The sequence below is a fragment of the Neolamprologus brichardi genome, chromosome 13, assembly GCF_056152115.1.
Source record: "Neolamprologus brichardi isolate AB-2024 chromosome 13, ASM5615211v1, whole genome shotgun sequence".
NCBI lineage: Eukaryota > Metazoa > Chordata > Actinopteri > Cichliformes > Cichlidae > Neolamprologus > Neolamprologus brichardi.
In genome coordinates, this window is record NC_142116.1 from 186,590 (window position 1) to 199,080 (window position 12,491).

The window sequence follows — 12,491 nt, forward strand, 5'->3', positions numbered from 1 at the left end:
GACAGGAACAATTAACACCGCACACCCGTCCCGTCACTGTGACGAGCGTCAGAGCAGAACCTGGGGAACGTTCACCCGACGAGCTCTGATGATGTCACCGAGCCGTTGTTCCAGGTGTTCATGAAGAAGATCCAGATCAGCAGGTGAAAGGTCAGACCTTCAGGAAGTCCTCTCCTGGTGTTGACATCAGATCAGTGATCGCCGACTGTGGTGGAGCAGGTCACCTGCTAAGTGGAAGGTTGGTGGTTTGATCCCCGCCTGCACGCTGGTGTGAACGAGCGAGTGCTCAGCGCTGTAGAACAGCCGGTCAGTTTGGTTACCATGGTAACAGGCGAGTTTATTTAAACACTCAGGAAGGTTCTTTCAAAGGTTTATTACAAAACGCAAGACAAACATGTCAACTGGTTTATTCTATCAGCAAACACGACACAATGAACGACCTATCAGCAGGCGGCGCTGCAAACCCAACAAACCAACACAACATGGATCTAAGAGCACCGCGGACAGAGGAAAACGGCGGCTTCAAGGCCCAAAACAAACCAGAACATGGAGGCGGACGGGGTGGGGGAGGAGCCTTGTTTTCTACAGGACGCCACCGCCGCCTGCACACACTCATAAATAGATCAGAATTAAATTAAATCCAATCGATTCAAACAGTAAAAGTCTCAAAGTGTCAATAAGCAGGAAACAGAATGTGTGTGTGTGTGTGTGTGTGTGTGGGGGAGGGGGGGGGGGTCAGGCACACTCCACAGGCTTTTATTTTGGAGAGTCCATCAGAATCCTGATGAATAAAAAACATCTGCAGGATTTTTTTTTTTTAAACATCTTAGATCGATCAGTCCGATCAGTCCCACTGATCACGAGTCTCAGATTAATCAATAAGTTTGGGAATTTGTTTTACACTCAAACTCTTTTTCCTAATCAGACCAATCCGTCTACTTCCGATCAGACCGGATGCTCTGATCAGTCCACCTCAGATCGGACTGATCTGATCAATGAACCACATCGGTAAGACGTCAAGTCCAAAATCAGAAATACAAACCAGCCCAACCGGACGTCTCCTCCGATTGGTCACAGGGACTCCTCCGGCTGAGCGAACCAGATTTGACCAGCAGCTTCAGGCCGTCAGTGACACTAAAGCAGATGGTTGTTTCAGATACTCTGAGCAGATCAAAGATCGGATCGATCAGTTCGAGCGCCGACCAACAAAAACTCCCAACCTTCACATTCCTTCATTATTCTTCCATATCTGAATTTTGCCTCTGCACACCTGAGATCAGCAGAGGTCACCTGACCATCAGCCTCAGAGTTCAGGTGACCTGCTCCGAGCACGCTCTGGCGGCCAAAACGCTTCGTGTTCAGACGTGGTTCCGATCTTCAGGCGCTCTGGGCAGAGCTGAAACCTGAGATCTGATCTTTGACGTCTGTGCAAGACTAAGAATCGTGTCTCTGCTTCCAATCAGCTGCTCTCAATCTGTGAGTTCGGGTCGGGACAGGTCCGTCCGGGTGCGCAGGTCTGATTACACTTGAAGCATCACCATCTGCGTTTATGTGTCACTGACTTCCTGAAAACAGCTGACTGGGTGGAAGTTAGGAACAAACCAAACTGATTTGGAGACTTTTACTTTGAAAACCATTTCCTGCTGTTGATGACGAAGATGAAGCTACAGGATAGCGATGGGCGGGGCTACTTCAAATTGTTTGTGGTAAAGTTTAAATATGGGTTCTATATTACATCAAATTCACAAATAAGTAGAACAGTTTGACCTTCGACCTCCGACACCAGCAAACATGACTGACCAGTTGGGGGTCACATGCTAAAATGAAAAAAAAAAAGTGTGGAAGGTGAAACGCAGCAGACCAATCAGAATGCAGCGCTAGGAAGAACCTCAGCCAATCAGGTTAGTCAAAGGGGATTGGGTGGGGCTGTAAGGGAGCAACGATGGAGATGAACAGGAAACGCATCAGAGGAGACGCAGGAAGTGAGCGAGGAGTTGATCACCGATTAATCCAAGCTCCAATATTATGATCGGAAGAGAAAAATAATCATTGATTATTCAATCGGCTTAAGATCACCTTAAGACCACCTTCACTGATCAATAATCTGTCTGTTGGCCGTGTGTGGAGATCAGAGGTGGTGAATACAGTCTGATGGACGATCAAAACAACCGATCGGCTCCGATTGATCGGAATGATTGATCACCAATAGTTTGGAAACTGAACCTGCAGGTATGATTATGTCAGGACTCCCATGCTGCTCCAGGTGGCCTATGGGGGACAGACAGGTGCAGGGGGCGGGGCAGGGGCGGGGCAGGTGAATCTAATCCATTTGTAAGAGCGTTTAGCTAACGGTCAGTTTTGACCATATATGGATATGTGTGCCGGCGGAGGGCCTCCAACCGTGCGGCCACAAGTGGAGATCCTGCTGCTATCTACACCAGAGAGGAACCAACAGTTCGTGAAACCCAGACAACCAGAATCTGTCCCAACGGGTCCAGAACTGGAGGAGAACTGGTCCAGAACGCTTCCAATCAGAACCTTCCAGAACTGGTCCCGTACCGACACCTTCACTCTGAGTCGGACTCGAGCGGCGCCGTCTCATCCAGTACGGGCCTCTTCCGGCGCTTGGCAGCGGCAGCGCGGGCACGCTGCTCTTCCTCCATGTGGGCCTTCTTGTGGCGTGAGAAGCTGGATGAGTGCATGAAGGTCTTGTTGCACGCCGCGCACGTGTACGTCTTGTTCTTGGCGGGGAGCCCGGTCTTCGGGTGCTGCTGAAGCTTCCCGCGCCCGTCGCCGTCAGCCGCCCGGTGGGTCAGTTGGTGTCGTGCCAGGCTGGAGGCGTGGCTGAACTGCTTCCCGCACTGGCCGCAGACATGGCGCCCTCCGCCTGGGGCGTCCTCATCCTCGGAAGAGGTCTGGCCCCGCTTGGCGGCCCGTCCGGCCCGGCGGCGGCGGTTCTTCTTGCACAGCGTGTAGAAGTTGGGTTTGTCGCGGGAGCAGAGCTTGAGGCGGATCTTAAGGTCGGACGAGGTCTCGACGAGGTTCTCCTTGCCCGGCGTGTAGTTGTCCAGCAGCTCCTTCACGTGCGTCACCTGGTGCTTCGACAGCTGCGTGGACGTCCGGAACGTCATGTCACACTGTGGGCAGGCGTAGAACTTATCTCCACCCTGGATGACGGCAGTCGCCACGTGCTGCTGCCGCTTGGTCTTCCGGTTCTTGGCACCGGCCTTCAGCGAGTGCCGCAGGGCTGCCACATTTGCACCGATGGCGGCGTCCTTTGGGATGCCTTTGCCCTTCTTGTGGATGAGGCGGTGGCGAGACAGGCTGGAACTGTGGTTGAACTCCTTTCCACAGATGTTGCAGGGGTGGATCCTCCGCTTCCCGTGCAGCCGCAGGTGGCTGCCCAGCATCCTGTCAGAGAACGGAAAACAGGAAGTGACATCACACAAGAGAACAGGAAAACACGTCAAGCTCGGAGAGACCGGAGACAAACCTGCTTCCTTTGAAGCTCATGCCGCAGTGGGGGCAGGTGTAGCGTGCGTCCTGGTGCGTCGGCTCCAGTGCTCGCTTGGCGAGGGGCGCGGCTCCCGAGCTCTTGCCCGTGTGCGTCTGCTGGTGGCGATACAGGCTGGAGGCGTGGCTGTAGCACTTCCCACAGTAGCTGCAGCGGAACTGCCGCTCATCGGGCTCATAGTTGTCCTGGTCCGAATCGGCCTCGCCATCCAACTGGCTGCTGCCCGCCTCCACCAGCACCTCGTGCTCCTCCACACCCTCGTCCTCCTCGTCAGAGTCCGTCTTTATTTCCACGCTCTGCTCCGTCACCTCGCAAGGGTACACCTCCTCATACGGGGCGAAAAACGCCTCATCCGCCTCGATCTTCAGCTGGTCGGCGGTCAGGTCCGACGGGTCGTCCGAGTCCTTCTTCACGCAGGAAATGGTGAACTTGGAGCCAACCTCTGCCCACTTCACTACGTACTCGATGGGCTGCGTGTCCAACTCCACCGTAATGAAGTCAGCACCCAGGGCGTCAGGCTCCGACACTGCCAGCTCCGCCTCCGAGTCCTCCATCATGAACAAGCGAACCCGGAGCGAAGAGGTGAAGAAGAACTTCTGAGGAGCAGCTGCAGATCTGAAAGGGGCGGGGAAATGGATTAGTGAAGCTGCCAAGTGATTGGTTAAATAAACACCTGAGACGACCTGACTATCGCCACACTTAGTTTATGAGATTCATTTGGTTTAAATGTTTTATTATGTGTAACACATTTATTTATACATTACATCTTATGTGTAATGTATAAATGTATTCATTTATCTTGTATTTATTATTTTATTTCCCTTCGAGGCCTCAAGGGGGCAGTAAAACAGCAAGGCGCCACGTTCACATCACTGAAACTAGAAAAGCGAGCTGCTGACTGGGAGCTGGTGGACGTAAGGAGTGTGGACTGGAAGTCAGAAGCTGCACGCGAAGCAGGAATCTGCAAACATGGAGCTGAACGCATAAATTATCCACGACAATAAGGCACGGTGTTAACTCTGCACATCTGTGCAGGTACAGATCGGCGCTCCAACAGCATTCACATTGAAGCTAAACCACAGCCCACCAATGAGAACTTCCACCAATCAGATCACTCAGAGAGCATCCAGTCACATCTGACAGAAACAACAAGAAACAGGAAGAGATTCAAAGGAGTCGATTATCGATGAATGGATGCGCCAGTGATCAATAACATGGACACCAGACGATTGAGTAAAAACCACCAAACGCGCTAAACCAAGAAACAAGTCATCACTTCCTGTTCCCTCATCCTAAGGTCAGGTTCTCGTGTTCTTCTTCTCCTTTGTTAACGAGCAGCGTCACGGTGAGGTGACATTGGAAGACAAGCAGGAGTTACGCCAGAGCTGCACAGATGTCATTGGACCTTAAATTAGACAACTTTTAATTGGAATTGGAGTTTAGGATCCTACAACCTGTACCTGCAGACCCAGGGGGGGGGGTCAACAGGTGCGCCTCAGGTGTCTGTCACCTCCGCGCACGCACACAGTGTGACGTCTTTTGTTCCTAATTTGACTTTCAGTTTCAGCCTAACGACAGAAAGGGTTAGCCCTTCATGACGTTACTGTAAATAACAAATGACCTCTGAACCTGCCTCGGCATCCTAAACTCCAGCCTGGGAGTGTCAGTGAGTCACGTGGCCACCGCCGGTTTGACCTGACAGCTCAAACCCGGCGGCCGTTCGGCTTAAACGCGGAATTCCGCCGCGCCGAACTCCGTTCACAATTCCGCGGTTTTAAGGTCGCGCAGCGCGCCGCGACCTGAGCAAAGGCGCCAGGCGGATTTTTCCACCGAAAACGCTTCTTCAATCAACGAAACATCGATTATACGTCGAATAAAACCGTTAACGTTTCTTTCACATTACATATGAGCAGACATATGAGCCATTTTCAGCAATCCCAGCGGTTATTTCCCAGTAGCAGCCCGCGGAGGGCGGCTGCCAGCAGGGCATCCATTATTAAAGACACCCGGTTCATCAGCACTTACAGCTTATTGTTCAGTTATCCAAAGGCCGAATTTTATCAAACACCGACTAAAATGCAGAAAAATCTTTAAGTGATGAAGAAAAACATTTTCTCTACGTCGCACCTCGAGTGGTTGAAAAATCGACGGTTTTCTGAGTGGAGTTCCGGTTCGGTCAGGCTCGCTGTCACTGATGAGGAAGCAGGAGGATTTTCTCCGCTGTCAAAATAAGAGAGCGGGATAAACGACGCGGAGCCGCCGGTAAAAGGGACCGGAATCCGGTAACTCACCGACCTTTGGCTGCAGGAGAGCGACGTTAAACGTCGGAATCACCGGGGGAAACGGCCACAATAAACAGGAAGCAGCCTCCGAGCTCACAGAGCATTGTGGGAAAGGATTAAATCGTTGGAAGAAACGGAAGTACGGCGGATTGTCCTTCAAAATAAGAGCGTAGTGAAACAAAGCCAAATAATAAAAACACCAAAAAAATCATAAAAACAATTACAAAATGAAAATAAACATAAATAACACGAATAAAATTATAAGGTATAATGTAATATAAGATATAAAAAATAAAATGTTAAATACAATAAAAAACAACATAATTTTCAATATAAAATTCTAAGCTGAGAAGTTAATAATGGCCTGTAAGTCATGATTCTGAAAAACCTTAAAGCTACAGATAAAACATGAAGTCTAGCAATAATAGGAGTTATTAATAACACAAAATTTAATTTTTTTAAATAGATCTCTGAACAATTTTATTTTGGAAAATTCCAAACTAAACCGGCTTCATGATTATTGTATTTTGACATATTTTAGTCACAAACAACCTGAAAATATATGATAATGATAACAATAATAATAATTATTATTACTGTTATTTTCTGTCAGAAGCTGCTGATCAATTAGTGATCAATCACACTGATCAACCGCTGCAGCATCTGTGACCTCAGGCCTGCATTATCATCTTCAGAATTACGTTAAAATGATGACATCATCATCATCATCATCACCGTGAGGCAGGGAAGGATGAAGATAAGGTCCTGAGAAGGAGGATGAAGGAGGGCTGAGAGCAAGAGAGGAGCCCGCGCAGCCACTCCTCTCCCCCCTCCTCCTCCCGGACCCTCGGCCTCTCTCGGTCGGGGATTCGGGCCGTTTCCGGCCCGCGTGCCGCCGCCGGCCTCCCGCTGAGCCCCGGTTCATTTATGGACCGCCTGTGTGACAAACCGCGCGCGACGTGTCCGTGTTTTCCCGCCTTAGCTCGCGGTTCCGTTCGTCACAAGCACTTACGTGAGACACCGAAGCGGTGCTGCTGCTCCCGGGTCGGTTCGGTTCGGTTCGGGTGTGAGTCGCTGCCGTGACCGCGCCTCTGTCACATCCAGCTGAGAGCGGCGGCGGCGCGGCGGCGGGGCGGAGCGTGCCCGGCCGCGCTCAATGAGCGGCGACGGCGCACAGGCGGCAGAGCCACAGCACACACTACGGCCTCTGATTGGTGGAGCTCCTGCGCAGCCTCTTTCTGATTGGACCGCGGAATTAAAGTCCACAAATGTCGCGAGATGTCGTAAAGCACTGAAAAGCCCGTTTGTGACGTAAAAATTTCTTTATTTATTTATACCGAAATTTCAGTCGATCTCTGGTGAGCTCCAATGATCAATGAGTGTGAGTGCGGCAGAAAAAAGGCCCTGCAGAACTCCGTGAGAAAATCCTCAGTTTTAGTGAATCTTCCTCGGATATCTGCTCCACTGCACTGAAAATCAAAGCTCTACATGTGGACCATCTCTAGAGTCCCCCCCCCCCCTATAATTTGGCACTTTAACCAGCTAATAATTCATATATTGTTCATATGTATATAGTGCTGCAGAACCCCTGTGGTTTCCCCATATGTCTGCACTGAGTAGCAGATGCTCTGTGTGTAACCCCTAACCCTGACCCTGTCTCATTGTGTGTGTGTGTAGTGACACTGAAAGGCATGCTATTCTTCTAAACAATAAACCTGATTAATCTCAGCTTCAGATGAGCGCCCAGGAGCACCTCGGCAACAGAATAAACATAAACATAAGATTTGTCTTGTATCCTGCCCCTCACTCCCAACCCGTCGCAGCACAACCAGGCCCAGAGTTTCCCCCTGTTAAAAGGGAGTTTTTCTTTCCCGCTGTCGCCACAGTGCTTGCTAATAGGAGGGCTGTTTGGTTGTCGGGGTTATCTCTGTTTTCTCTGTATTATTGTAGGGGCTTTACCTTACAGTATAAAGCGCCTTGAGCCAACTGTTGTTATGATTTGGTGGTATGTAAATAAAAATGAATTCAGTTATAATTGAAGTTGAATAAAATCGGTCAGATTGTGAATGAATTCTGGTGTCAGATCCAGCTCACAGGTTCTTCCAGCTGAGATAAAAACAACCAGTGAAAAGGTTTTTATTTTGTTTTATTCTGTAAATGAGTGTTAGTGAGGCAGTCCATGCTTAACACGTTTTAAATTTTAACTGTCCTAACTTTAATTAAATGTCCATCCATCCATTCTCCTCCACTTGTCTTTATCAGGGAGGAGGGGGTGGATGTGGGGCTGGAACCTATGCCAGCTACCGTAAGGCAAAACGTGAGGTACACCCTGGACAATTCACTAGCCTGACACAGGGCTAATCCATTATTATTTACACAAATAGAATAAAAAAGTAAGCACCCTAATCCAGCGGCTCTGCTGCAGGATCCAGAGTTACTCTGCAAATTTACCTCATGAGTTAAACTGCAGGTCTGAGGTCAGAGCCCCGCATGACCCTCAGGATCAGGGCGAGGGACACAGTGTGACATCACCAGAGGCAGGAATTAACAAAGCACAAATACTTCATTTCAGTAATTGAGCAGAATTTGAAGTATTTTCATGGACTACAGGTGACTGCGGTACTTCAGGATCTAACTAGCACTACAGAAGACAAGCAGAGAGTGATGTTTTAAGTGTTGGGTAATTTTAAATGCAGTGTTTCTATCAGCTCAACAAACATCACCAAACACAAACTGTGTGTGTGCAGTTTGTCTCACAGTGTGCTGCAGCTAAAGGTCCAGCTGCTGTATTTGACAGAGAGCTACGTTCACCCGGAGATGGAGACAGATAAGAAAGAAGGAGAGGACGAAGAGAGCTTAGAGTTAAAGGAAGGATGCTCATTTAAAGCTTGCGTGGAAGTCCTCATGGTTTTAAATCTGTACGCGTCACAGCAGACTGACTGTGTTATTTAAAGGCTGCAGGTTAGTGCAGGATGAACAGGTGAGTTTGCTGCACTGTGGTGGGTTTAAAGTAAAGAACAGTGCGTGATGGTGCACAGTGGCTGTGGGTTCATGGTCACAGCTAGCTTACATCAAGTGTAGCAGAGACTCACTGACTGAATTCCACCTTCATACCAACGGTACATGGTCTAGTATAAAGACGGTGTGAAGTTGTGTAAACCCACAAAGAGCAGCAGCCTGTGCTGGGTCTCACATTAGAAGTTATTGTGATTTACTTTGCTCACACTGAGCCATTTAGGCTGAAATAAAGTATTGCCATATTACTTTATTATAGTAAAGTAGCACAAGGTTTAGTTAGTTTTGCTCAAAAATAGCTGTTAAACATCCTTCAGGGATCTCACTCTGAGGACATTTCAGAGCTGGTACTTTTTAACTTTTACTTGAGTAAAGAAGTTGAATGAGTACTTCAGGTTTTACCAGAGTATCTTTAAAATTAGTATTAGTGTAACTGGGTCATAAATTACATATTGTTATAATTACACAAATTTTATTTGCCAGTTTATATCTGACTTTTAGGACCTTCAAGCCTGTAGTTCATTATCAGTTGGAGCCCCTCCTCATCCTTCTTCTTCTTCTTTGGTGCAACCCTATAAACAGTGTGGTGTGCCCCAGGGGTCTGTTTTGGGCCCTATGTTATTCTCTCTGTACATGTTGCCCTTGGGATCTATTTTCCAAAGATATAATATTTCTTTCCATTGTTATGCCGATGACATTCAAATGTATTTTCCTTTGAGTTTGCATGTCACAGATCCATCACATACGTTCTTTAACTGTCTTCATGATGTGAGAACCTGGCTGTGGTGGGAATAAGGCATGGCGGGACCACAGATCATCATTTAGAGCGATTTTATTCAAATCACATCACACACCAACCCCTGAGTCCCCGTGTTTTTAAGGATTAAGGATGCCGTGCAGGTGCGTCCGCCCTCCCTGCATGGCACCTGCAGACCACGCCCCACCACACTGGCCATCTCAAAACTCTCTTACCTTGAATGACAGTAAAACTGAAGTTATTGTCTTTGACAGCTAGGGATGGGTATCGAAACCCGGTTCTTGTTGAGAACCGCTTCCCACTGTTTCAGTTCCTTGGAATTGTTTGCCATCTTTGCAAACGATTCCCTTATCGATTCCAGTCGCCCCGAATGACGTCACCACGTTGCGGAGCGTCATTTACCTGGCAGAAAACACGGCGACTCAAACGCTCAAGTTTGGTTCTACTTTACGAGAACGGATGACAACAGGACAACTTGCAATACTTGCAAAGTAGATATTTCATTTAAGGGAGGAAACACTACGAATATGCAAAAGCATTTGCTCACAAACACACGATGACCTTAAATGAATGTCGTGTTTTTAATTCCGGACTCGTGAATCTCAACCCAGCAGCAGCGGTAACGTTTGCACGTCCTCTCCCGTTAATGCGGCAGGTAAATAATCAACAGCAGTGCAGATTATGTTAGCGCGATCTGCCTTATTACAAACCTGCATTACTGTGCGTTTAGGTGACCATGATGAGACAGAGTCTGGCTCAGATGCTGGCAGTTCTCGCTGCAGTCTACCGTAGCGTCTCCTTTCAGGCAGGATAGACGAACGTCACCGAGCAGAGACTCAGTTTGTGGTCAAAGGCTTGCAGCCGTTTGCCACAGCAGATGATTTTCAGTAAGTGAATGTGTTTAATTGTAGGCAGGGACATTACTGGATATTCTTGTGTAATTGCTACAGAATAATTTATGTTATACTTTGTTATTGCTACAGAAGAATATTTATTTTATTATTTTACATTTACAATGTTTTTCCTGGAGTCCCTGTGACCCATTGAAGAGCTGTAGGCTGGATCTCTTAAGATCTCACTGTTGGGTTTGTAAGGCCATGCTACTCCTACATTTCTATCTTGTTCAAAGAGAAGATATAAAACAAAGTTCTAAGCTAATTGACCTTATTGTTCTCCTTTTTAAAAAGAATAATAAGAGATAAGAGAATCGATAAAGAGTTGAATCGTTAAACAGAATTGAAAATGGAATCGTGAAAATCTTATCAATACCCATCCCTATTGACCCTTTGAACCAACTAACTGTTACCCTTGGCCCACTTGCTAGCTACCTCTCCCACATTGTAAGAGACCTTGGGCTACTCTTGGATAGCTCCTTCAAATTAGAGAAACGAGTATCTTCTGTGGTTAAATCCAGCTTCAATCAGATACGTCAAATTTCTAAAGCTAAGCCTTTTCTTTCCCCCAAGGACCTTGAAAAGCTTCTTCATGCACTCATTATCTCCAGACTGGACTATTGTAACTCCCTTTATTTAGGCCTCCCTCACTCCTCTCTCTACTGGTTGCAGAACGCTGCTGCACGCCTTTTATCGGGTGCCAGAATGATCATCTTACTCCAGTTTTAGCTGACTTACACTGGCTTCCTGTGAAATCTCACATTGATTTTATGAGGTATCGTTCTAACTGAAGACGAACCAAAGACGAGGCTCACCAAACTTCTGTTTCAGCCATCAAGGATCTGTCAGTGAGAGGCTGCTAATGCAGTACTAACCACAGGACAACTGTATAAACCCAGTTTCATATTCAGACGTTTGTGATGATGGGATCCAGACCAACACTCATAAAGAACATTATCGTTCTTCCTCTGTAGTTTCTGTTTGCTGTCCTCACTTGATTCCTCCGTCTGTGTTCAGCTTCTGCATTTGACGTCATCTCTGTGCTGCTGACGTAGCTGCTGCTTTTTGTGCTTTCTTCTTTTGTTCAATAAAGTTTCTTTGAAGCAGCTTCCTCTAAAGTCCCTCCCCGTTTCTCAGATACTTCTGCGTCACTTCCTCTCCTCCTCACAGATGTGAGCAGAATAAAAATGTAAATAAAAAAACTAAAGCTAGAGGCACTTTGATCTGATGAAGCTAGCTATCAGAACACCAGGGGGCAGCGTCTGCTCAGAGTTCAACAGAAGGAGAAAATGACTGTTAGCTGATCCAAAGAGCTGTGATGAAGACATGAAGCCGACCATGGGAGGAGGCGGGACCAGCTCCTGGGACACAAACCCTGGAGCTTCAGGAGGAGCAGGAGGGAGTCTGCTTAGACTGATGGTTCGGTCTCCGTTTGCTCTTAAAGAATCAGTGATGTTATTGATCCATACCGATCGATCAGATGCATCTCTATATGTTCCCCATCAAAACCAGCAGCGTCATTTCCTGTCAGTGTGAACTTCCTGTCCTCTTTGGCCCCAGCTGATGCGGTTTTATGTTATTGATCTGTGATTAAAGCTCAGGTTTACTTTGTTTGCAGCTTCAGACTTTTAAAAACAATCTGAACTCATGTTGTCACGCGTAACAACCGTCATGCAGTTTTACTGCTTCAAGCTTTCATCGTTTTTATGGATCAGCTCGAGAATTTCTCTGAAACTTTCATCATTTTAACTTTAGCATTAACAAAGGTTTGTTGTTTTGAGAGAAACATCACATGAACAGCTGATCAAACCTATAAAAAACCCTGAAACTGAAACAGGAAGGAGACAGAAAATAGAGAAAATAGAGAAGTGAAGCTGAAAAACCCCCAAAATGAAAAAGAAAAGAAAGACGTGAGCTCAGACAAACGCAGCCCGTGTCTGGACTGAAAGACACCGAGGCACTAATCATGGCAGCACAGGAACAAGGCCACCAGCTCCTGAGGTCAGGATAGGCCACGCCCCCAGGGTGGT

At 47.5% G+C, this 12,491-nt stretch overlaps 1 protein-coding gene across 8 annotated transcripts; it reads right to left on the minus strand.

Annotated features, from left to right (window-relative positions):
* Positions 1 to 336: 336 nt before the first annotated feature.
* Positions 337 to 6,933, minus strand: LOC102790627 (uncharacterized). Of its 8 annotated transcripts, none has more exons than XM_087849856.1 (4): positions 5,810 to 6,022; positions 5,642 to 5,734; positions 3,494 to 4,129; positions 337 to 3,411 (listed from the first exon to the last, which is right to left on the minus strand). In XM_087849856.1, exons 3-4 carry the CDS (start codon positions 4,069 to 4,071, stop codon positions 2,568 to 2,570), a joined length of 1,422 nt encoding a protein of 473 aa, XP_087705982.1. In that variant the 5' UTR covers positions 4,072 to 4,129; positions 5,642 to 5,734; positions 5,810 to 6,022; the 3' UTR covers positions 337 to 2,567. The 8 variants fall into 8 exon arrangements, with proteins under 8 accessions (XP_087705982.1, XP_087705981.1, XP_006806902.1 ...); XM_087849855.1 differs by having other exon boundaries at positions 5,540 to 5,734; XM_006806839.3 differs by lacking the exons at positions 5,642 to 5,734; positions 5,810 to 6,022 and adding an exon at positions 6,809 to 6,933.
* Positions 6,934 to 12,491: the final 5,558 nt, after the last annotated feature.